General features: G+C 51.9%; 2 protein-coding genes across 2 annotated transcripts in view; both read left to right on the top strand.

Moving 5' to 3' along the window:
- Positions 1-9,799: 9,799 nt before the first annotated feature.
- On the top strand, positions 9,800-10,871 carry LOC132575796 (3-galactosyl-N-acetylglucosaminide 4-alpha-L-fucosyltransferase FUT3-like). The gene has a single exon (XM_060244486.1). It carries the CDS (start codon positions 9,800-9,802, stop codon positions 10,850-10,852), a length of 1,053 nt encoding a protein of 350 aa, XP_060100469.1. The 3' UTR covers positions 10,853-10,871.
- Positions 10,872-15,741: 4,870 nt separating this feature from the next.
- Positions 15,742-23,847, top strand: part of CIMAP1B (ciliary microtubule associated protein 1B) — a 69,831-nt gene continuing 61,725 nt past the window's right edge. The window contains exons 1-2 of the mRNA XM_060244638.1: positions 15,742-15,817; positions 19,941-20,006. The gene's annotated coding sequence lies outside the window, so the exon portion shown is untranslated. The remainder of the gene's footprint in view (positions 15,818-19,940; positions 20,007-23,847) is intronic.

The raw sequence follows: 23,847 nt of genomic DNA, 5'->3' as shown, positions 1-23,847 counted from the left end.
GTTGTTGTTGTTGTTGTTGTTGTTGTTGTTGTTATTATTATTATTATTATTATTATTATTATTATTATTATTATCTATTGGAAAGGACCTTCAGGGTCATCTAGTCCAACCCCCTGCACAATGCAGGAAACTCACAAACACCTTCCCAAAAATTCACAGGATCTCCATTGCTGTCAGATGGCCATCTAGCCTCTGTTGAAAAACCTCCAAGGAATCGCTCTAACGGTCAGGAAGGTCTTCCTCATGTTGAGCCGGAAACTGTTTTGATTTAATTTCAACCCGTTGGTTCTGGTCCTACTTTCTGGGGCCACAGAAAACAATTCCACCCCCTCCTCTAGATGACAGCCCTTCAAGGACTTGAACATATTGTTGTTTCTGAAGCTGGAAAGAACGCCCAGGGCCTCAAAACTCAAACTAAGAGAGGTGTGGTCCTATGGCGGGATATAAATCCAATATCATCATCTTCTTCTTCTTCTAGATCCCAAATGATTAAGTTTTACAAATAATGTTAATATTCACTAGTGAGAAACTGAGTTGTGGCCAAATTCCTTCTCAGGGAGAAGAAAGGATGGGAAGCTGCCCTTCAGAGCAGTGCAAGATATTGGCTTTTCCTCAGAACCGCTCAAATGGTGAGTTTGCGAAACTGCCCTTCTGAGCTGTGCCAAGAGCGGGTGCAGACATATTGGTTTTGGCAAGAGGCAGCCTTTTCGACAGAACTGTCCGTTTGCACAACTCCTGGTGTGCAGCCAGATTCATGAAGATGGGAATCTAGTTCACATCTGTGATTTCCACGCTCTGCGTGAGTCTCCGGGCAGGGAACAGGGTTGCCAATCCCCAGGTGGGAGCAGGGGATCCCCCGGTTTGGAGTCCCTCCCCCTTCTTCAGGATCATCAGAAAGCAGGGGGAGGGGAAGGAAATGTCTGCTGGGAACTCCATTATTCCCTATGGAGGCCGATTCCCATAGGCTATAATGGAGAATAGATCCGCAGGTTTCTGGGGCTCTGAGGGGCTGTTTTTTGAGGTAGAGGCGCCAAATTTTCAGCATACCATCTGGTGCCTCTTCTCAAAGCACCCCCAAAGTTTGAAAAAGATTGGATGGGGGTCCAATAATGTGAGCTCCTCAAAAGGTTCCCCTATCCTTCATTATTTCCAATGACAGGAAGACACTTGAAAGGTGTGCGGTTCTTTGAAATGTGATGGCCAGACCTTCCTTTGGAGTTCAGTCATGCTTGTCACACCCTTGCTCCTGGCTCCACCTCCAAAGTCTCCTGGCTCCACCCCCAAAGTCCCCAGATATTTCTTGAAGTGGACATGGCAACCCTAGCACGGAAGGACCCAGCAGACTTCTGAAAGACCAAGAGGAGCAAGGATAGGGCTTGTTAAATGTGAAGCACTCTGCAGCCACCTCAGGAAGCCTGGATCAGACCAGGACTGGACCAGGCTAGATCCAGAGGCCACGCCCTGTGAGGAAAGGCTGAGCGGCTTGGATTGCACGTTTTCCACATACAGAGGAGTTCTGTTAGTGGGCAACGTTTGGAGCAGGAGCTCCCAGGAGTGGAGCTGCAGAACCTCTAAATCGAGGGTGTCGGATTCATTTGTTACGACAGTCGGATCTAACATAAATGAGACCTTGTCGGGCTGGGCCATGTTGGAAGGGACCTTCAGGGTCATCTAATCCAACCCCCTGCACAATGCAGGAAACTCACAAACCCCTCCCCCTAAATTCACAGGATCCACACTGCTGTCAGATGACCATCTAGCCTCTGCTGAAAAACCTCCAAGGAAAGAGAGCCCACCACCTCCCCAGGAGGAAGCCTGTTCCACTGAGGAATCGCTCTAACGGTCAGGAAGTTCTTCCTAATGTTGAGCTGGGAACTCTTGATTTAATTTCAACCCATTGGTTCTGGTCCGACCTTCCGGGGCCACAGCAAAGAATTCCACCCCATCTTCTATAGGACAGCCCTTCAAGGACTCGAACATGGTGATCATATCACCTCTCAGCCGCCTCCTCTCCAGGCTAAACATCCCCAGCTCCTTCAGCCTTTCCTCATAGGACTTGGTCTCCAGACCCCTAACCATCTTTGTCGCCCTCCTCTGGACCCGTTCCAGCTTGTCTATAAATGTGGTGCCCAAAACTGAACACAATACTCCAGGTGAGGTCTTACCAGAGCAGAGTAAAGTGATACCATCACATCACGTGATCTGGACACTAGACTTTTGTTGTTGTTCGTCCTTTCTTCTTTTTCTATCTATCTATCTATCTGTCTGTCTGTCTGTCTGTCTGTCTGTCTGTCTGTCTGTCTAGAGATCTCCTCCTATTATGGTGGTCTCCAGGCTACAAAGATCAGTTTCCCCGGAGCAAATGGAGGCTTTGGAGGGTGGGGCCTCTGGCATTAGACCCCGCTGAGGCCCCTCCCCTCCCCAAGCCCCGCCCTCAGGTTCCACCCCCAAAATCTCCAGGTATTATTTCCCAGCCAGGAGCTGGTAGCCCTGATCCCCCTAGAGTGCATGGGAGCCCTTCTGAGCGCGTGCAACATTCTGTCAATCACTTCTGCGTCCAATTCCCTCCCTGGGATCCGTTCCAGACTTGGCTTCTTCTTGGTAGATAGGTCCCTTGTTGCACATGTGCAGTGCCGTGCCGTTAAGATGAGGCTTTGGTCACGCAGCAAAAGCAGGCGAAGAGGTAGGGAAGGTAAGATCTGGGGGCTGGGCTTTATTTAGTATTAATTTTTGGTCTTCCTGCAGTTGCTAGACTTTTCCCTGGGTCTCGCCTTCCCTGAATGCACTGGGCCCTTGTTAGTTTGCGGACACAATTCTAGGGATGGATTTTAGCCCCCTAACGTTTGGGATCGAGGCCTCCATAAGCTTGCTTTCCTCCCCCCCTCCCCCTTCAATATGAGGCTGGCCTACGGTTACCAACTACCAGGTGATGGCTGGAGATCTGGGATTATAACTGATTTCTAGGGAGCAGAGCTCAGTCGCCCCTGGAGAAAATGGACTCTGGTGAACTAGGCCCTGCTGAAATCCCTCCCCTTCCAAGCCCCGCCCTCCCTAGATTCCACACACCCCCCATCTCCAGGTATTCTCCAGCCCAAATCTGGCAACCGTACGTCGACCGTTGTCCCCTCTGGGCCAGTATGAGGCCTGCCCCACCCTTCCTACCTGCAATGCAAGGCCGCCTGCATTTATTTATTTCTGGATCCCAAACACTTATATCCAGCTTTTCTTTGGAGTTAGGCGCTGCCCTCAATCGTAGTTAAAAACAGGCTTGGGTTAAAATAGGGTTGCCAAGTCCAATTCAAGAAATATCTGGGGACTTTGGGGGTGGAGCCAGGAGACTTGGGGGGGGGGGCAGAGCCAGGAGACATTAGGGCTGCCAAGTCCAATTCAAGAAATATCTGGGGACTTTGGGGGTGGAGCCGGGAGACATTGGGGCAGAGCCAAGAGTGAGGGTGTGACAAGCATAATTGAACTTCAAGGGAGTTCTGGGCAGCACATTTAAAGGGACTGCACATTTTTTAAAATGCCTTCCTTCCATAGGAAATAATGAAGGATAGGGGCACCTTCTTTTGGGGCTCATAGAACTGGACCCCCTGGTCCAATCTTTTTGAAACTTGGGAGCTATTTCAGAGAGAGGCACTAGATGCTATACTGAAAATTTGGTGCCTCTACCCCCAAAAACAGCCCCCCCCCCAGAGCCCCAGATACCCGCGGATCAATTCTGCATGATTTTCTAAGTGAGTAAATCTCTATAGGGAATAATAGAGTTCCCAGCAGACATTTCCCTCCCCTCCCCCCGCTTTCTGACGACCCTGAAGCGGGGGGAGGGCCTCCAAACTGGGGGATCCCCTGCTCCCACCTGGGGATTGGCAACCCTACTGTATGGCCGAGGACCTGTCTATCTATGGGACCGCCTTTCCCCATATGCTCCACAAAGTGCACTACATTCGGGAGGTCAAAATCTGCTATCCTTCCCTGGACTAAGGGAGGCCAGACTAAGCTCTATACGGGCCAGGGCCTTCTCAGCGGCAGCACCATTGCTGTGGAATGCTCTCCCAGAGGCCATAAGAGCCCTGCGGGATCTCTCCCAATTCCGCAGGGCCTGTAAAACGAAACTTTTCCAACAGGTCTGTAATAACTAAGTGGGAGAAGCTGCTGGGTAAACGAGAAAGAAAACACTGTGAAATGAGCAAGCTTTGGAACAAATGCCCGCAAATACTTTATATAGCCAATTCATTGGAACTGATCAAAAACAGTTATCAGACAGAAATCAAAGTGGCTCAAGAGAGCTCAAAGTTCAGCTGTCATTCCTCTACTTCCGAAGAGATATTTTCAGTGCTGTGATTGATTGGCAATATGTCCTGCTGTCTGTGAATTTCCTTTCTGAAAGACGCAGGAATGCCGTGTGTTCAAATGGTGTAGAGGTCGCAGTCCTCCATCCAACAGGTGCGGCTACACGAGTCCGAGGTTCTCTTCGTGTTTCATCTGCCACTTCCACTGACCGTCTGCGTTTTTATTAGGAACCCGTGCTAAGGCAGCAGCTCACTTGCAACGGCTTACGCTCTTGTTTGCACGAACGGTTCTCGATCGAGCACGGGTCCCTGATAAAAAAGACAGACGGCCAGCGGAAGTGGCACTAGATACTATACTGAAAATTTGGTGCCTCTACCTCGCGCCCCAGATACCCACAGAAAACTGAGAAACTGAGTTGTGGCCAGATTCCTTCTCAGGGCGAGGGAAGGATGGGAAACTGCCCTTCAGAGCGGCGCCAAGATTTTGGCTTTTCCACAGAACCGCTCAAAAGGTAAGTTTGCAACACTGCCCTTCTGAGCCGCGTCAAGAGTGGGTGCAGAGATATTGGCTTTGGCAAGCGGCAGCCTTTTCGACAGAAAGTCCGTTTGCACAACTCCTGACGTGCATCCAGATTCATGAAGGTGGGGATGTTGTTCACATCCGTGAATTCCAAGCTCTGTGAGTCTCCGGGCAGGGAATGACCCCAGTAGACTTCTGAAAAGTTCGGGGAAGCAAGGATAGGGCTTGTGAAGTGGATCAGACAGGAACTGGGTCAGATTGAACTGTACCAGACCTGGAGACCATGCCCTGTGAGGAAAAGCTGAGGGACCTGGAAATCTTCAGTCTGGAGAAGAGGAGGTGGACGGAGATGGCTCTCTTGAAGAATTTGAGATGGGGGTGGGTACAGACTGGGAAATTCCAGTTCGGCCCATGAACTGAACTGGCACAGTTTTCAAACCAGTTCATGAACTAGGGTTGCCAAGTCCAATTCAAGAAATATCTGGGGACTTTGGGGGTGGGGCCAGGAGACTTTGGGGGTGGAGCCAGGAGACATTGGGGGTGGAGCCAGGAGCACGGGTGTGACAAGCAGAATTGAACTCCAAGGGAGTTCTGGCCATCACTTTTAAAGGGACAGCACACCTTTTAAAATGCCTTCCTTCCATTGAAAATAATGAAGGATAGGGGCACCTTCTTTTGGGGCTCGTAGAATTGGACCCCCTGGTCCAATACTTTTGAAACTTGGGGAGTATTTTGGGAAGAGGCATTAGATGCTATACTGAAAATTTGGCACCTCTACCTCAAAAAACAGCCTCCCCAGAGCCCCCGATACCCGCGGATCAATTCCCCATCATTCCTTATGGGAATTGTTCATGGAGGTGCATAATGGCTGTGGGGGTGGGGCTTCCCCCGCCGGCCAGCTGGCTGGGGGAGGGAGGAAGCCTGTAAAACTGGGGGATCCCCCGCTGGGACCTGGGGATTGGGAAGCCTATCATGAACTGAAACTGGCAGTTTCAGCAGAAAATGGCCCCCTGGTTCCTGAGAGGCTCCAAAACAGGGCATGGCCGAGGCCTTCATAAGAACATCAGAAGAGCCCTGCTGGGTCAGACCAGGGAGGGTCCATCCAGTCCAGCCTCATGTCTCACACAGCGGCCAGCCAGTTCCTCTGGAGGACCAATGACAGAGCAGAGAGGCCAAGGCCTTCCTAAGAACATCAGAAGATCCCTGCTGGATCAAACCAGGGAGGGTCCATCTAGTCCAGCATCCTGTCTCACACAGTGGCCAACCGGTTCCTCTGGAGGGCCAGCAACAGGGCAGAGAGGCCGAGGCCTTCTTGTAAGAACGTAAGAAAATCCCTGCTGGATTAGACCAGTGAGGATCCATCCAGTCCAGCCTCCTGTCTCACACAGTGGCCAACCAGTTCCTCTGGAGGACCAATGACAGAGCAGAGAAGCCGAGGCCTTCATAAAAACCTCAGAAGAGGCCTGCTGGATTAGACCAGTGAGGATCCATCTAGTCCAGCCTCCTGTCTCACACAGTGGCCAACCAGTTCCTCTGGAGGACCAGCAACAGGGCCGAGAGGCTGAGGCCTTCCCTTGATGTTGCCTTCTGGCTCTGGGATTGAGAAGTTTAATGTTTCTGAATGTGGATGTTCCCCTCAGCCACCCTAGCTAGTAGCCACGAGCAGAACCTCGGACTCGTGTAGCCGCACCTGTTGGATGGAGGACTGCTACCTCTCCAGCATTTGAACATATGACATTCCTGCGTCTTTCAGAAAGGAAATTCACAGACAGCAGGACATATTGCCAGTCACAGCACTGAAAATATCTCTTTGGAACTAGAGAAATAACAGGTGAACTCTGAGCTCTGTTGAGCCACTTTGATTTCCGTTTGATAATTGTTTTTGATTAGTTCCGATGAATTGGCTATGTAAAGTATTTGTGTGTATTTGTTTCAAAGCTAGATAACTTCACAATGTTTTCTTTCTAGTTTATCCAATCTGTACACCGCGGTTTCCTGTTGGATCTCATGCTCTCTGCTGGTGAGCAAAACCATCAGAAGGACCCCTAAACAGACAATAAGAAAATAAGAGAAGCCATGTTGGATCAGGCCAGTGGCCCATCCAGTCCAACACTCTGTGTCACAGAAGACCATAAGAGAAGCCATGTTGGATCAGGCCAATGGCCCATCCAGTCCAACACTCTGTGTCACAGAAGAACATAACAGAAGCCATGTTGGATCAGGCCAATGGCCCATCCAGTCCAACACTCTGTGTCACAGAAGAACATAAGAGAAGCCATGTTGGATCAGACCAATGGCCCATCCAGCCCAACACTCTGTGTCACAGAAGAACATAGCAGAAGCCATGTTGGATCAGGCCAATGGCCCATCCAGTCCAACACTCTGTGTCACAGAAGAACATAAGAGAAGCCATGTTGGATCAGACCAATGGCCCATCCAGCCCAACACTCTGTGTCACATAAGAACATAAGAGAAGCCATGTTGGATCAGGCCAATGGCCCATCCAGTCCAACGCTCTGTGTCACATAAGAACATAAGAGAAGCCATGTTGGATCAGGCCAATGGCCCATCCAGTCCAACACGCTGTGTCACATAAGAACATAAGAGAAGCCATGTTGGATCAGGCCAATGGCCCATCCAGTCCAATACTCTTGTGTCACACAGTGGCCAAAAAAGAGACCTTGAGGGGCCGGACCATGCTGGGTTGGGCCACGTGTGCATCTATTTAAGATTAGGTAGCAGACAAACACAAATGTTTATTTTTTAAAAACTTAAAACGTTAGCACTGATTGGTCTTAAGGGTGCTTCCTTTGTATTTTTCCCATGGGATCCAGGAAACTGGGCAAAGAGCTCTGGCTCTTTCCATCCTTCCCCAGGAAACCATGAGAGGGAGGAGCCTCAGCCAATAGAAGGAAAAGAGGCTTGGCTCAGTAGCTCTGCTGTGCAATTGAGAGAGCCGGGCAAAGCAAGCTATTCCTCCCCCCTTCCTCCCAAAGGGAGGAGCCTCAGCCAATGGAGAAAATAGAGGTTTTGTTCTGTAGCTCCTGTGTGATTGAACAAGCCTGGCAAAGCAAGCTGAGATGCAGAAGGAAGCAAGAGAAAGGGAGAAGGAAGCAGATGACAACCAGTTGCTTGGGGGCCTGATAGGAGCCCTCCGGGGGCCTAATTCGGCCCCCGAACTGCATCTTTGACACCCCTGCTCCAGAGGAACCAATGACTGTCTCCTGGACTCATCTGCCATAGTAGGAGATCTCCAGCCATCACCTGGAGGTTGGCAGCCCTAACCCCTGAGCAACGACACACATTCCCCCCCCCCTCTCCATTCGAGGCTCTTCCCTGGGCGTCCCAGCCCCAGAAGGGAGGAGGGCAGTAGATTTAGGGTTGCCAATCTCCAGGTAGGAAAAAACGGCTAAGGAGGAAGTAGGGTTGCCAATAGGTCTGACTCAAGAAATATCTGGGGACTTTGGGGGGTGGAGCCAGGAGACTTTGGGGGTGGAGCCAGGAGCAAGGGTGCTAGAAGCGTGATTCAACTCTGAAGGGAGCTACAGCCATTGCATTTACAGGGACCACGCTCCTTTTAAATGCCTTCCCTCTATTTGGAAATAATGAAGCATAGGGGCACCTTAGAATCATCAAATCAGAGAGTTGGAAGGGACCCCTAGGGTCATCTAGTCCAACCCCCTGCACAATGCAGGAAACTCACAAATACTGCCCCCTAAATTCACAGGATCCTCATTGTTGTCAGATGGCCATCTAACCTCTGTTGAAAAACCTCCAAGGAAGGAGAGCCCACCACCTCCTCAGGAATCATAGAATCCTAGAGTTGGAAGGGACCTCCACGGTCCATCCAGTCCAACACTCAGTGTCACATAAGAGAAGCCATGTTGGATCAGGCCAGTGGCCTCTCCAGTCCAACACTCTGTGTCACATAAGAACATAAGAGAAGCCATGTTGGAAGAGGCCAATGGCCCATCCAGTCCAACACTCAGTGTCACATAAGAACATAAGAGAAGCCATGTTGGATCAGGCCAATGGCCTCTCCAGTCCAACACTCTGTGTCACATAAGAACAGAAGAGAAGCCCTGTTGGATCAGGCCAGTGGCCCATCCAGTCCAACACTCTGTGTCACACAGTGGCCAAAAATTTATATATATGCACACACACACACACTGTGGCTAATAGCCACTGATGAACCTCTGCTCCATATTTTTATCTAACCTATCTATCCTCTTGAAGCTGGCTATGCTTGTAGCCGCCGCCACCTCCTGTGGCAGTGAATTCCACATGTTAATCACCCTTTGGGTGAAGAAGTACCTCCTTTTATCTGTTCTAACCCGATGGCTCAGCAATTTCATTTGAATGCCCACCAGTTCTTGTATTGTGAGAGAAAAGGACTTCTTTCTCTGCTTTCTCCATCCCATGCATAATCTTGTAAACCTCTATCATGTCACCCCGCAGTTGACGTTTCTCCAAGCTAAAGAGCCCCAAGCGTTTTAACCTTTCTTCCATATGCTGGCTGGGGCTGATGGGAGTTGTAGGCAAAAAAAAACCATCTGGAGAGCTACCGCTGGCCACCCCTGCCCTAGGGTGTTCTTTCATTTTCCTATTAGTCTGAAGAAGTTGGTTGAAATGCAGCAAATGGTTACATTCAGCAACTCCCATGAGTTAATTGCCCCAATGAGATCACAAAGGTGCGTGCTTGCCATTTGTGTTTATTTTGGCTGTTTTGTGAGAGTATATTCACTTACATTTAGTGGACATTTAGCTGCTGGGGGGAGAGGAAATGAAGACTGCATTCAGGGGAATGGCACTGATTTTTTTTTATTTTAGGGAATGGGAAAATCTCCTGGCTCCACGCCAAGGTCCCTGATATTTTCTGAGTTGTACCTGGCAACCCTACATATGGCAGGTGCCAGGAAAATGCCCACGGGTACCACGTCGGGGACCCCTGCTTGCTCTATCCCCTCTGCTCTTTTCAGGCGTGTCCATGGATTTCTTCAGAGACAGGAACATCCCAGCCACCTGGCTAGCCTTCACTTTCCTGCTCCTCCAAGGCCTGAGCGTGATGCTTTTTTCCTACGTCTGCAACTCTGGGACCACCTCCTCCCCACTGCAGCCTCAACCTGCTCAGGTCCCCAGGGCCCCCAATCTCACTGTCCTGCTGTGGACGTGGCCCTTTGGGGGCCGCTTCCCCATCGAAAAATGCTCGGAGCTCCTGGGCATTCCCGACTGCCACATCACAGCGAACCGCCTGTGGTACCCCGTCGCCGACGCTGTGATCGTCCACCATTTTGACGTGTGCAAGAGCCCTCGGTTCCTCCCCCGTCGCCTGAGGCCGCCCTCTCAGCTCTGGATCTGGTTCAATCTGGAGCCCCCCACCTATACCCGCAACGTACACCTCATGGACAACCGCTTCAACCTCACCATGTCCTATCGGAGAGATTCCGACATCTTCACCCCTTACGGGTGGCTGGAAGTCCTCCCAGAGCCCCGGAACGTCACGGTCCCGCTCAAGACCAAGTTGGTGGCATGGGTTGTGAGCAAATGGAATCCGTCCTCTCTCCGAGTCCGGTACTACCAGGAGCTGAAGAAGTACATCCACGTGGACGTCTACGGATACCAGCACTCACCTCTTCCTCAGAAAAAGCAAATCAAAGTTTTATCCCAGTATAAGTTCTACCTGGCCTTTGAAAACTCCGTGCACGAGGACTACATCACCGAAAAACTCTGGAAGACGGCCCTGCTGGCGGAAACCGTGCCGGTGGTCTGCGGGCCGCCTCGCAAGAACTACGAGCTCTACTTGCCCCCCGGTTCGTTCATCCACATCGACGACTTCCCCACCGTGCAAGGGCTGGCCCTCTTCTTGCAGGAGCTGGATCAGAACTCGGAGCGATACGAGAGCTACTTCCAGTGGCGTTCGTGGTTGACCCCCGTCAAAACCACAACTTGGTCTCTCCATTTGTGCAGAGCCTGCCGAGCCTTGCAGGGGAACTCTGTCCGCTACCAAACGGTGTCGGCTTTGAGCAAATGGTTCAGGTGAGCAGGCAAGGACAGGCCTCTCTTTGACGGGGACTCTGTTCTGGAGAACGGGGGCTGCAGGGAGATACTCTGCGACGAGATCCAAGTTCAGAAAGCACGGGGTGAGGCGGAGGCTTCTGAGAGAGGAAACCGTCACCATTTTGTTGGGCCAATCGTGGACTCGCATTCAGGGGTGGGATTCTAGCAGGAGCTCCTTTGCATATTAGGCCACACACCCCTGATGTAGCCGATCCTCCAAGAGGTTACAAGGCTCTTTTTTGTAAGCTCCAAGAGGATTGGCTACATCAGGGGTGTGTGGCCTAATTTGCAAAGGAGCTCCTGCTAGAATTCCACCCCTGCTTGCGCTAGAAGGAAGCTGTTGAATCTTCAGTTCTGGCCGTGCGTTTGTGAACATCGGCAGGAAGAGGCAAAAGAAGAAGAGGAGCCCGCGATGGACCTTACATGTGTAGAAAACGTGTTGTTTAAAATTCTTTTCAGTCTTAATGGTACGTGTTGTTGTGCTTTTCTGTGGCTGTGTTGCATTTCTGTGATTTGTGAGTCGCCTTAAAGGTCTTTTTTGCTCGTTTTGAAGTTGAAAAGCATGGTGAGCATTTCTAAATGAGATTACTGTCAACAATTCCGGCTGCAGAGCAGATGTACGGGGAAGAAGAAGAAGACTGCAGATTTATACCCCGCCCTTCTCTCTGAATCAGAGACTCAGAGCGGCTCACAATCTCCTTACGTTCCCCCCACAACGGATACCCTGTGAGGTGGGTGGGGCTGAGAGAGCTACCCTTTCAAGGACAACTCCTGAGAGAGCTCTGGCTGACCCAAGGCTATTCCAGCAGCTGCAAGTGGAGGAGTGGGGAATCAAACCCAGTTCTCCCAGATAAGAGAGCTCTGGCTGACCCAAGGCCATTCCAGCAGGTGCAAGTGGAGGAGGGGGGAATCAAACCCGGTTGTCCCAGATAAGAGAGCTCTGGCTGACCCAAGGCCATTCCAGCAGCTGCAAGTAGAGGAGTGCGGGAAATCAAACGTGGTTCTCCCAGATAAGAGAGCTCTGGCTGACCCAAGGCCATTCCAGCAGCTGCAAGTAGAGGAATGGGGAAAATCAAACCTGGTTCTTCCAGATAAGAGAGCTCTGGCTGACCCAAGGCCATTCCAGCAGGTGCAAGTGGAGAAGGGGGGAATCAAACCCGGTTCTCCCAGATAAGAGAGCTCTGGCTGACCCAAGGCCATTCCAGCAGCTGCAAGTAGAGGAGTGGGGGAAATCAAACCTGGTTCTCCCAGATAAGAGAGCTCTGGCTGACCCAAGGGCATTCCAGCAGGTGCAAGTGGAGGAGTGGGGAATCAAACCCGGTTGTCCCAGATAAGAGAGTTCTGGCTGACCCAAGGCCATTCCAGCAGCTGCAAGTGGAGGAGGGGGGAATCAAACCAGTTCTCCCAGATAAGAGTCCATGCACTTAAGCACTATGCCACACTCCATGAGGAAATGAGGTAGTCAGCAGGAGAAGGGGGCAGAGAGCAGGGTGTCAAATATATATATATAGGTCCCTAAACTGGATCTTAATTCCGTGGTCCCCAGTCTGGAGAAACGATGGGAGCAGGGGACGTTTTATAGAAAAATAGGTGGTGGAGCTCATTCGCATAACTCATTATATGCCGCCCCTCCCCAGCCAAAAGCAACCCGATGCAAGAAAGGAGAGCCCCGGCCGAGCAAGGCCTGCTTGGGCTGGCTAGAGATCCAGCCAGCCCAAGCAGGCTTCACTCACCTGGGGCTCTCTTTGGCTGCCCCCCCCCCCAGTCAAAAGGCCAGCAAGCCACCTGCTGGCCAAAATCACAAAAGAAACGGAGAAGAGATGTTGTGGGCTTCTCCAGGGCTGCTGGGGGGGGGGGGGTGGCAAAGCCCCTGGTGGCTGGCTGGCTGCCCCCTCTCCTAATCCAGGGATTGTTATGCGGCTGCACCTACTATCCAATAAAGAAGGTAGGCGGGGAGGAAGAGGGGGAGCCCTCAGAAAGGTTCAAGAGCTGCGCTCCTGTGAGCTCTTGCTGGATTCAGGGCCTGGATGGGACTCAATAGCCAGGCAAGCAAGCAACGGAATTTAACACTTTGGGTGTTTTTACATTCAGTTTGATCCAGAGTTTTAGAGTCTTCAAATCGCCTGCCACCATTTCGCTTTATTTTCCTTTTGCATTTGTGAATTTGCTACACTCATTTTGCGTAGCAAAGTGTTTCAATTTGGGGGGGGACAGTCTCTGATCAGAGGGCAGCCGGAATACCAGCGCTTAGTTCAACGTATACGGTCGCTTGGAAATCACGTCACGACTGCAAAAACAATACACATTTAAATTACAAGATGAGGCAAGCAATGAGATGTAGACATTTCAAGTGCTGTCAGTTCTCATGCAGATTACTGCGCCTTGTGGCTTTTGGAGGAGTCTTTTAAAATGCATGAACACTTCTACAATACAAGTTTGAAATGCCTGTCGAGAAATGACCGGGTCAAAATTAGTTTCGAGAAAAACATTGCAGCAGCAGCGCCGAAACTCATCTCACCGAAACAAATGTAGATGCTTCGGGCTGCAACGACGCAAAACAGTTGTGAGAACGTTAGGTAATGTAAAAGGTGAGCTTCCAATGCGGTGATAGAGAGTCACAATGTCAGTGTAAAAACGCCCTTGGATGTGGGGAATCTGAGAAATGCTCTCTCTCTCTGACGGATTCCCCACTAGGCTTCTTCAGGCATCGGATCTCTTCCCCCCCAATTTCACGCAAGCCGTCCCGCAGCTGCGACTTAGCCCATCTCTTTCCCGCGGCAAGCAGAAACCGGTTTTCAGAAGATCTTGCTTGCCACGGGGAAAAGGTGGGCCGAGTCACTGCAGCATGGCAGCTTGTGCTAAATTGGACGGAAGCGTCGGGGCGGGGAAAGGGGTCCGACTCTGGAACAAGCCTAGTGGGAATTGCGCTCTCTCTCTCTAATTCACACACACAGAACCAGAAATACACAAAAGAATCAGAACCAAGGGGTTCCCAGAGAATCCTGTCTGCTGAGTATCACTGGGATTCTGAGACATCGCCTTATAAGACCTCACCTGGAGTCTTGTGTTCAGATTTGGACACCACATTTTAAGGATATAGACAAGCTGGAACAGGTCCAGAGGAGGGCGACGAAGATGGGGAGGGGTCTGGAGACCAAGTCCTATGAGGAAAGGTTGAAGGAGCTGGGGAGGTTTAGCCTGGAGAGGAGGCGGCTGAGAGGTGATAGGATCTTGAAGGGTTGTCATCTATAGTGAGGGTGACCAATGGTAGCTCTCCAGATGTTTTTTTGCCTACAACTCCCATCAGCCAGCATGGCTGATGACTGGGGCTGATGGGAGTTGTAGGCAAAAAACATCTGGAGAGCTACCGTTGGTCACCCCTGCTCTAGAGGAGGGTGTGGAATTGTTTTCTGTGGCCCCAGAAGGCCAAGGAAGCCTGACCCCCATTTGGAAAAGCAGGGATCCAAACCAAGGTTCTGTTCGCCTCTGGGACACCACTCAGGAAGTTTGCCAGCGAGGGAGGGAGGGAGGGAGGGAGACAGACAGCCTTCTCTCCCTGCCTGCCCCTAGCCCCCAGCTCTCCGGGCTAGACTGCCTCTGAACGAGGAGGTTCCATTTCGCTTCCAGGGCCAGCATCCACTGGAACGTGAGAGCAGGCCTAGATGGGACCCAGGGTCCAGCCCGACATCTGGTTTCAAACAGAGAGCAGCCAACCCAGTTGCCAACTCCAAGTCGGGGAGCCCCTGCAGGTTTCCACTTTAAAGTGGAGCTCACCACTTTAACGCCAGTCGCTCACAAAGCAGAATTTTTGCTCACCAGACTCTGCAGCTTCGAGGGAAACATTCGTTTTAAACAATGGTGACACCAGGGGTGTGGCCTAATATGCAAATGAGTTCTTGCTGGGCTCTTTCTACAAAAAAGCACTGTGCGAAACTGGTGAAATCAGGGGTGTGGCCTAATATGCAAATGAGTTCCTGCTGGGCTTCTCCCACAAAAGAGCCCTGCGTGAAACAATGGTCCCGCCAGGGGGTGTGGCCTAATATGCAAATAAGTTCCTGCTGGGCTTTTCCCACAAAAGAGCCTCGCGTGAAACAATGATGATGCCGGGGGTGTGGCCTAATATGCAAATGAGTTCCTGCTGGACTCTCCCCACAAAAAGCCCTGTGTAAAATAATGGTGGCATCAGGGGGTGTAGCCTAATATGCAAATTAGTTCCTGCTGGGCTTTCCCCACAAAAAGCCCTGTGTGGAACAATGGTGACATCGGGGTGTGTGGCCTAATATGCAAATAAGTTCCTGCTGGGCTTTTCCCACAAAAGAGCCGTGCGTGAAACTGGTGACATCAGGGTGTGTGGCCTAATATGCAAATGAGTTCCTGCTGGACTCTCTCCACAAATAGCTGTGTGGAATAATGGTGGCATCAGGGTGTGTGGCCTAATATGCAAACGAGTTCCTGCTGGGCTCCACCCACAAAAAGCCCCCCATGAAACAATGGCGACACCAGGGTGTGTGGCCTAATATGCAAATGAGTTCCTGCTGGGCCTCCCCTACACAAAACCCCCTGTATGAAACAATGGCGGCAGCGGGTGTGGCCTAATATGCAAATGAGCTCCTGCTGGGCTTTCCCCACGAAAAAGGCCCTGGTTTTAACTTTTCTTCCGAGGGGAAGCGTTGCAGCCCTTGAATCCTCGGCGTTGCCCCTTTCTGCACCTTCCCCCAGCGCCAGAAGGTCTTTTGGGAGGTCCTCTGCCGGCCTGGCCGGGGCGGGCGCGGCGTTGGGGAGGTTGCCCGGCGCCGCCCGGGGCCGAGGAGGAGGCGGAGGCGGCGCGCAGTTGCCGGGAGACGCGGTACACAATGGGGGCCGGAGGCTGCCCGCCCTCTGTTGCTCCCGCAGGCGCCTCCGCGGTCCGCCTCGCTGCGCCGCAGGTCTCTCCGCGGTTCGCCTGCAGGTGGGTCCCTCGATCGCCCGGCCCGCCTCGATCCCCCTCGCCAGGGCGCCCAAGCTCGGGAATGCAGCCCGGCTGCTGCAAGCGAAAGCCAGGCGCCGCAGCCCGGGAGTAGGGAATTCCAGGAGATTTGCACCTGGAGCCCGCAGGGGGGTTGCCAATCCCCAGGTGGGGGCGGGGGATTCCCCGGTTTGGAGGCCCTCCCCGCTTCAGGGTCGTCAGAAAGCAGAGGTGGGGAGGGAGGGAGGGAAATGTCTGCTGGGCACTCCATTGCGCCCTATGGAGTCCTTCACATAGGGTATAATGGGTATCTGGGGTTCTGGGGGGGCTGGTCTTTGAGGTAGAGGCACCCAGTTTTCAGCATCACATCCAGTGCCTCCCTTCAAAACGCCCACCCAAGCTCGTCACAACCTTCCTCCTGGCTCCACCCCCAAAGTCTCCTGGCTCCACCCCCAAAACTCCCAGATATTTCTAGAACTCTAGGAAAATGTCTGCTGGGAGAGCTCTATTATTCCCTGACCAATTCTCATAGGCTAGAACGGATAATTGATCTAAAGGAATCTGGGGCTCGGGGGGGGGGGCTGTTTTTTGAGATAGAGGCACTAAATTTTCAGCATAGCATCCAGCGCCTCCCCTCAAAACACCCCCCAGGTTTCAAAAGGATTAGACCAGGGGGTCCAATTCTATGAGCCCCCCAAAAAGGTGCCCCTATCCTCCATTATTTCCAGTGGAGGGAAGGCATTTAAAAGCTGTGCAGTCCCCTTAAGTGCGATGGCCAGAACTCCCTTGGAGTTCAATTATACTTGTCACAACCTTGATCTTGGCTCCACCCCTAATGTCTCCTGGCTCCACCCCCAAAGTCCCCAGATATTTCTTGTTTTGGACTTGGCAACCCTGCGCCCCGGCCACCCCGTGTCCAAGCCCCCCAGCTCTGAAATGCAACCCCCCTTCCTCCCAACCCCCTGCCGGGATCTCACCCTCTCCCCAGGCGGGCAAATCATAGAACAGAATCCTAGAGTTGGAAGGGACCTCCAGGGTCATCTAGTCTAACCCCCTGCACAATGCAGGAAACTCACAAAGACCCTCCCCCTTAAGTTCCCAGGATCCACATTGCTGTCGGGTGGCTCTCTAGCCTTTGTTGGAGACCCTCCCCCCCCCCCTTCGGGGTCATCAGAAAGCGGGCGGGGGGGAGGGAAATGTCTACTGGGCACTCCATTATTCCCCATGGAGACTGATTCCAATAGTAGAGTATAATGGAAAATTGATCTGTGAGTATCTGGGGCTGGGGGGGGAGGCTGTTTTTTGTGGTAAGGGCACCAAATTTGCAACATAGCATCCAGTGCCTCTCCCCAAAATACTTTCCAAGTTTCGAAAGGATTGGACTAGGGAATCCAATTCTATGAGCCCCCAAAGAAGGGACCCCTGTCCTTCCTTATTTCCAATGGAGGGAAGGCATTTGAAAGGTGTGCAGTTCATTTGAATGTGGTGGCCAGAACTCCCTTTGGAGTTCAGTTAGGCTTGTCACACCCTGGCTCCTGGCTCCACCCCCAAAGTCTCCTGGCTCCATCCCCAAAGTCCCCAGATATTCCTTGAATTGGACTTGGCAACGCTACCGGTGGGTAGTGTTCCCTCTAAGCTGAGTTGGCGTGAGCTAGCTCACAGATTTTTAGCCTCCAGCTCACACGTTTTTGTCTTAGCAAAGGAAAGATGACCCCAGAGCAAACTCCTTGATGCAGCAGCTCCCAACTTTCATGCCAGCAGCTCACGAAGCCAAATTTTTGCTCACAGGACTCTACAGCTTAGAGGGATGATTGCGTCTGGATGGGGGGGGGGGTGTCTCCAGGACCGCCTGGAGGTTGGCACCCCTAGCTGGGAGGAGTTGGACTTGGAACCACAGAGTTGCCAATCCCCAGGTGGGGGCGGGGGTTCCCCCGGTTTGGAGGCCCTTCCCCCCCACTTCAGGGTCATCAGAAAGCGGGGGGAGGGAAATGTCTGCTGGGCACTCCATTATTCCCTATGGAGACCGATTCCCATAGGGAATAATGGAGAATTGATCCCTAGGTATCTGGGGCTCTGGAGGGGCTGTCTTTTGAGACAGAGGAACCAAAGTTGCAGCATAGTATCAGTGCCTCTCCCCAAAACACCCTCCCAAGTTTCAAAAAGATTTGACCGGGGAGTCCAATTCTGTGAGCCCCCAAAAAGGTGCCCCTCTCCTTCCTTATTTCCAGTGGAGGGAAGGCATTTGAAAGGTGTGCGGTCCCTTTAAATGTGATGGCCAGAACTCCCTTTGGAGCTCAATTATGCTTGTCACACCCTTGTTCCTGGCTCCGCCCCCAAACATTTCTTGAATTGGACTTCACAACCCTACTGGTAAGTGTTCCCTCTAAGCGGAGTTAGCGCGAGCTAGCTCACAGATTTTTAGCCTCTGGCTCATGCATTTTTGTCTTAGCTCAGGAAGGAGGACCCCAGAGCACACTAATTTATTTATTTATTTTATTCAATTTATATCCCGCCCTCCCTGTGAAACATAACACAAGAACGTAAGAGAAGCCATGTTGGATCAGGCCAATGGCCCATCTATTCCAAGACTGTGTCACACAGTGGCCAAAAAACCAAGTGCCATCAGGAGGTCCATCAGTGGGGCCAGGGCACTAGAAGCCCTCCCATTGTGCCCCACCCCCAAGCACCAAGAATACAGAGCATCACAGCCCCAGACATAAGAACATAAGAGAAGCCATGTTGGATCAGGCCAATGGCCCATCTATTCCAAGACTGTGTCACACAGTGGCCAAAACACCAAGTGCCATCAGCAGGTCCATCAGTGGGGCCAGGACACTAGAAGCCCTCCCACTGTGCCTCACCCCCAAGCACCAAGAAGACAGAGCATCACTGCCCCAGACACATAAGAACATAAGAGAAGCCATATTGGATCAGGCCAATGGCCCATCCAGTCCAACACTCTGTGTCACATAAGAACATAAGAGAAGCCATGTTGGATCAGGCCAATGGCCCATCCAGTCCAACACTCTGTGTCACATAAGAACATAAGAGAAGCCATATTGGATCAGGCCAATGGCCCATCCAGTCCAACACTCTGTGTCACATAAGAACATAAGAGAAGCCATATTGGATCAGGCCAATGGCCCATCCAGTCCAACACTCTGTGTCACACAGTGGCCAGAAAACCCAGGTGCCATCAGGAGGTTCGCAAGTGGGGCTAGAAGACCTTCCACTTTGCCACCCCCCCCAGGCACCAAGAATACAGAGCATCACAGCGGGCTCAGGGTGGCTTACACACTCATGTAAATACATGGAACATAAAACCGCATTAAAATATAAAAAGATACAGAAAACATAAAAACGTAAATCCATTTCAGGTGCTACAATGACCTTTACATTTTCGGTTTGTTATTCCAGCTGGATGTTCTGTAGAAAGACCGATCTTAAGAGTCATGTTCAAGGTGGCCCAGTTGTTTCGGGGTCTGTTGCAGAATTGAGATCATAATTTCCTAAAGCCTGGCGGAAGAGCTCGGTCTTGCAGGCCCTGCGGAACTGTGTGAGCTCCCGCTGGGCTCTAACTTCCTCGGGGACCAATGGCTGGGGCTGATGGGAGTTGTAGGCAAAAAAACATCTGGAGAGCTACCGTTGGCCACCCCTGCTATAGAGGATGTGCTGGAATTGTTTTCTGTAGCCCCGGATAGTAGGACCAGAACCAATGGGTTGAAATCAAAAGAGTTTCCGGCTCAACATGAGGAAGAACTTCCTGACCGTTAGAGCGGTTCTTCAATGGAACAGGCTTCCTCGGGAGGTGGTGGGCTCTCCTTCCTTGGAGGTTTTTCAACAGAGGCTAGATGGCCATCTGACAGCAATGCAGATCCGGTGAATTTAGGGGGAGGTGTTTGTGAGTTTCCTGCATTGTGCAGGGGGTTGGACTAGATGATTCTGGGGGTCCCTTCCAACTCTATGATTCCATGACTCTGCAGCTTAGAGGGACCATTGCTTCTGGGGGAGGGGTGTCTCCAGGACCTGCCTGGATGTTGGCACCCCTATCTGGGAGGGGTTGGACTTGGACCCAGGAGCCCCCTCATGCCCCCCTGACTATTCGCACTCTGACCTCTTTCGCCAGGTTATGCCAGTCTCAGCTGCAGCACCTGAAGCGAACCTACAGCCTGCGCCTGAACACCCCAGCAAGGTAACCCCCCGTCTTCTGATGTGGAACTTGCCCCCTATGGGGGAAGGGTGTGTGTGGGGGGCTTTATTGCTTCTGGGCCTGTCCTGTCTTCTGCTCCACCCACTCTCTCCGGGACTGGGCCCTTCTGGCCTCAGCCTGCCCCAAAGCGCCTGACGGGGGGGCACCTTTCCAAAAGGTCCCTGATTCCTTGTCACCTCCGCGAGCGTCGCTGCCCCAGGGCTCTGCTTGGACAGCCGGGGCAGTCAGATCTCCCCCCGCAGGGCTCTCACTTGCTTGGGCTGCTTGGCTCTGCTGGGGCTGCGGGTGGTGTGTTTGGGGGTGCGTGAGCAACCGGCCAACTTTGTCCTGGAAGAAGACCAGGCAGGTGCTGAGCGAGCGGAGGCCTGTCTGTGATGGGCTGGGCCTTATCCCAGAGCTTGCGTTGTTGCCCTGGATCCCAGAACAACACAGCCAAAGAGCGGAGGAAGCCTGCAGGATCCCGTCCAGATCTTTCTTTCTTTCTTTCTTTCTTTCTTTCTTTCTTTCTTTCTTTCTTTCTTTCTTTCTTTCTTTCTTTCTTTCTTTCTTTCTTTCTTTCTTTCTTTCTTTCTTTCTTTCTTCTTTCTCTTTCTCCTCTCCCTCCTCCCTCCCCTCCATCTATTTTCCTTCCTTCCTTCCTTCCTTCCTTCCTTCCTTCCTTCCTTCCTTCCTTCCTTCCTTCCTTCCTTCCTTCCTTCCTTCCTTCCTTCCTTTCTTCCTTCCTTCCGCTCTTTCGCATATATTGTGTGGCTCTAAGAGCCCCTACCGCTCTGTCAGCCAGATTGGAGAAGGCATTTGTCTCTTTTAATCATTTCTCTAAGCTAAGCCAACCAGCAGTTTGGAGAATGCATTGGAAGTTAAAGTTGCTTTCTTTCCATCTCTCCCTCCCTCCACCCATCTTCCTTCCTCTCTCCCTCCTTGGTGCTGGTGGGGCAACAGTGGTGTCCTGGCCCCACTGGTGGACCTCCTGATAGCACTTGGGTTTTTTGGCCACTGTGTGACACAGAATGTTGGACTGGATGGGCCATTGGCCTGATCCAACATGACTTCTCTTATGTCCTTCCTTCCTTCCTTCCTTCCTTCCTTCCTTCCTTCCTTCCTTCCTTCCTTCCTTCCTTCCTTCCTTCCTTCCTTCCATTTAGTATAGTGGTTAGGTGTGCGGACTCTTATCTGGAAGAACTGGGTTTGATTCCCCACTCCTCCACTTGCACCTTCTGGAATGGCCTTGGGTCAGCCATAGCTTTTGTAGGAGTTGTCCTTGAAAGGGCAGCTGCTGTCAGAGCTCTCTCAGCCCCACCTACCTCAGAGGGTGTTTGCTGTGGGATGGGGGCGGGGGGAGAAGAAGGTAAAGGAGATTGTGACTGCTCTGAGACTCTGAGATTCAGGGAAATATAAATCCAGTTTCTTCTTCCCATCTCCTACTGCCTGGTTCTCTTAGCCCGAGACGGAGCTTGGGACATTTTGCATCCAGCCCCGTGACAAGCTAAACCTTTAAAGCCTTATATGGCCAAGGACCTGCCTACCTGAGGGACCGTCTTTCCCCATATGAACCCCAGAGAGCACTGAGGTCAACTGGGAAAAACCTAATGACCATCCCTGGGCCGAAGGAGATTAAATATCAGAACACTAGAGCACGGGCCTTTTCGATCGCGGCCCCTACCCTATGGAACCGACTCCCCGAGGAGGTGCGGGCCCTGCGGAACCTCGATCAGTTCCGCAGGGCCTGCAAGACCGCCCTTTTTAAACTTGCACACTCGGACTGCTAAGAAGGTCGGTAATTAAGGATCCGCCAATGCGGTCTAAAGATCTATACCGCTGTATAACTGCATTTATTGGACTGGTTTTAATTTTAATTTTAATGTTTTAATGTTTTATATTGTAAATCTAAAGGTTTTATCTACTGCTGTATGTTTTATAGAATGTTGTTAGCTGCCCTGAGCCTGCCGAGGTGGGGGAGGGCGGGATATAAATGAAATAAATAAATAAATAAACAAACAAACGTTTGGCGCTCCTATAGCTGCCTCATTGCTCCAGGGTTGGAGAAGGGAGCTTTGCATGAAATAAAGAGATCATCATGACCAAGTAAAATTCCCAAACGTCCATCAGAGGGGGCTGCTGGGATTCTATCCCTGACATGTCTTCATCATTCCAGCCGCTAGAAGCAAACTCACATCAGGACCTTCTCCAGCGCTTTTTTAAAAAAAGAGCTTTGGCAAGTTTCCAGGACATTCCAAAACAGCCGCTGTGAACTCGGTGTCTTGTCTGGCCTGGGGCCTGGACGGGAGAGGCTCAGAAGTTCAACATTTGTGCTGCCGGGGACCTGATTCAGCAGGCCCAAGACACAGTTTGACGGTGAGGTGGGCCGATCCCAGGCCCTGGTCGGCTGCACCCCTCTGCCCAGATGTTCTGTGCTCGCACGGCTGCTGTCATTATAGATAAAGATGTTACCCAGATGTTCATGGGTGTTGAAATGTAATCACCATGGAAGTGGACATCATCATCATTTGAACGAGTGAAGAAGAAGAAAAAGAAGAAGAGAAGATATTGAAGATACTGGATTTATATCCCGCCCTCCACTCTGAAGACTCTCAGAGCGGATCACAATCTCCTTTCCCTCCCCCCCCCACAACAGACACCCTGTGAGGTAGATGAACATATTGGATTTATATCCCACCCTCCACTCCAAAGAGTCTCAGAGCGGCTCACAATCTCCTTTCCCTTCCTCCCCCACAACAGACACCCTGTGAGGTAGATGAAGATATTGGATTTACATCCCGCCCTCCACTCCGAAGAGTCTCAGAGCGGCTCACAATCTCCTTTCCCTTCCCCCCCCCCACAACACACACCCTGTGAGGTGTGTGGGGATGGAGAGGGCTCTCACAGCAGCTGCTCTTTCAAGGACAACCTCTGCCAGTGCTATGGCTGACCCAAGGCCATTCCAGCAGGTGCAAGTGAAGGAGGGGGGAATCAAACCCGGTTCTCCCAGATAAGAGAGCTATGGCTGACCCAAGGCCATTGCAGCAGCTGCAAGTGGAGGAGTGGGGAATCCAACCCGGTTCTCCCAGATAAGAGAGCTCTGGCTGACCCAAGGCCGTTCCAGCAGCTGCAAGTGGAAGAGTGGGGAATCAAACCCAGTTCTCCCAGATAAGAGAGCTCTGGCTGACCCACGGCCGTTCCAGCAGCTGCAAGTGGAGGAGTGGGGAATCAAACCCGGTTCTCCCAGATAAGAGAGCTCTGGCTGACCCACGGCCGTTCCAGCAGCTGCAAGTGGAGGAGTGGGGAATCAAACCCGGTTCTCCCAGATAAGAGAGCTCTGGCTGACCCAAGAACATTCCAGCAGCTGCAAGTGGAGGAGGGGGGAATCAAACCTGGTTCTCCCAGATAAGAGAGCTATAGCTGATCCAAGGCCATTCCAGCAGGTGCAAGTGGAGGAGTGGGGAATCAAACTCTGTTCTCCCAGATAAGAGAGCTATGGCTGACCCAAGGCCATTCCAGCAGCTGCAAGTGGAGGAGTGGGGAATCAAACCCAGTTCTCCCAGATAAGAGAGCTCTGGCTGACCCAAGGCCATTCCAGCAGGTGCAAGTGGAGGAGAGGGGAATCAAACCCGGTTCTCCCAGATAAGAGAGCTCTGGCTGATCCAAGGCCATTCCAGCAGCTGCGAGTGGAGGAGTGGGAATCAAACCCGGTTCTCCCAGATAAGAGAGCTCTGGCTGACCCAAGAACATTCCAGCAGCTGCAAGTGGAGGAGTGGGGAATCAAACCTGGTTCTCCCAGATAAGAGAGCTATGGCTGACCCAAGGCCATTCCAGCAGCTGCAAGTGG

Source organism: Heteronotia binoei, chromosome 8 (assembly GCF_032191835.1).
Source record: "Heteronotia binoei isolate CCM8104 ecotype False Entrance Well chromosome 8, APGP_CSIRO_Hbin_v1, whole genome shotgun sequence".
Classification (NCBI taxonomy): domain Eukaryota; kingdom Metazoa; phylum Chordata; class Lepidosauria; order Squamata; family Gekkonidae; genus Heteronotia; species Heteronotia binoei.
The sequence above is the reverse complement of the archived record's forward strand: the minus strand, read 5'-3'. Positions and strand labels throughout refer to the sequence as shown.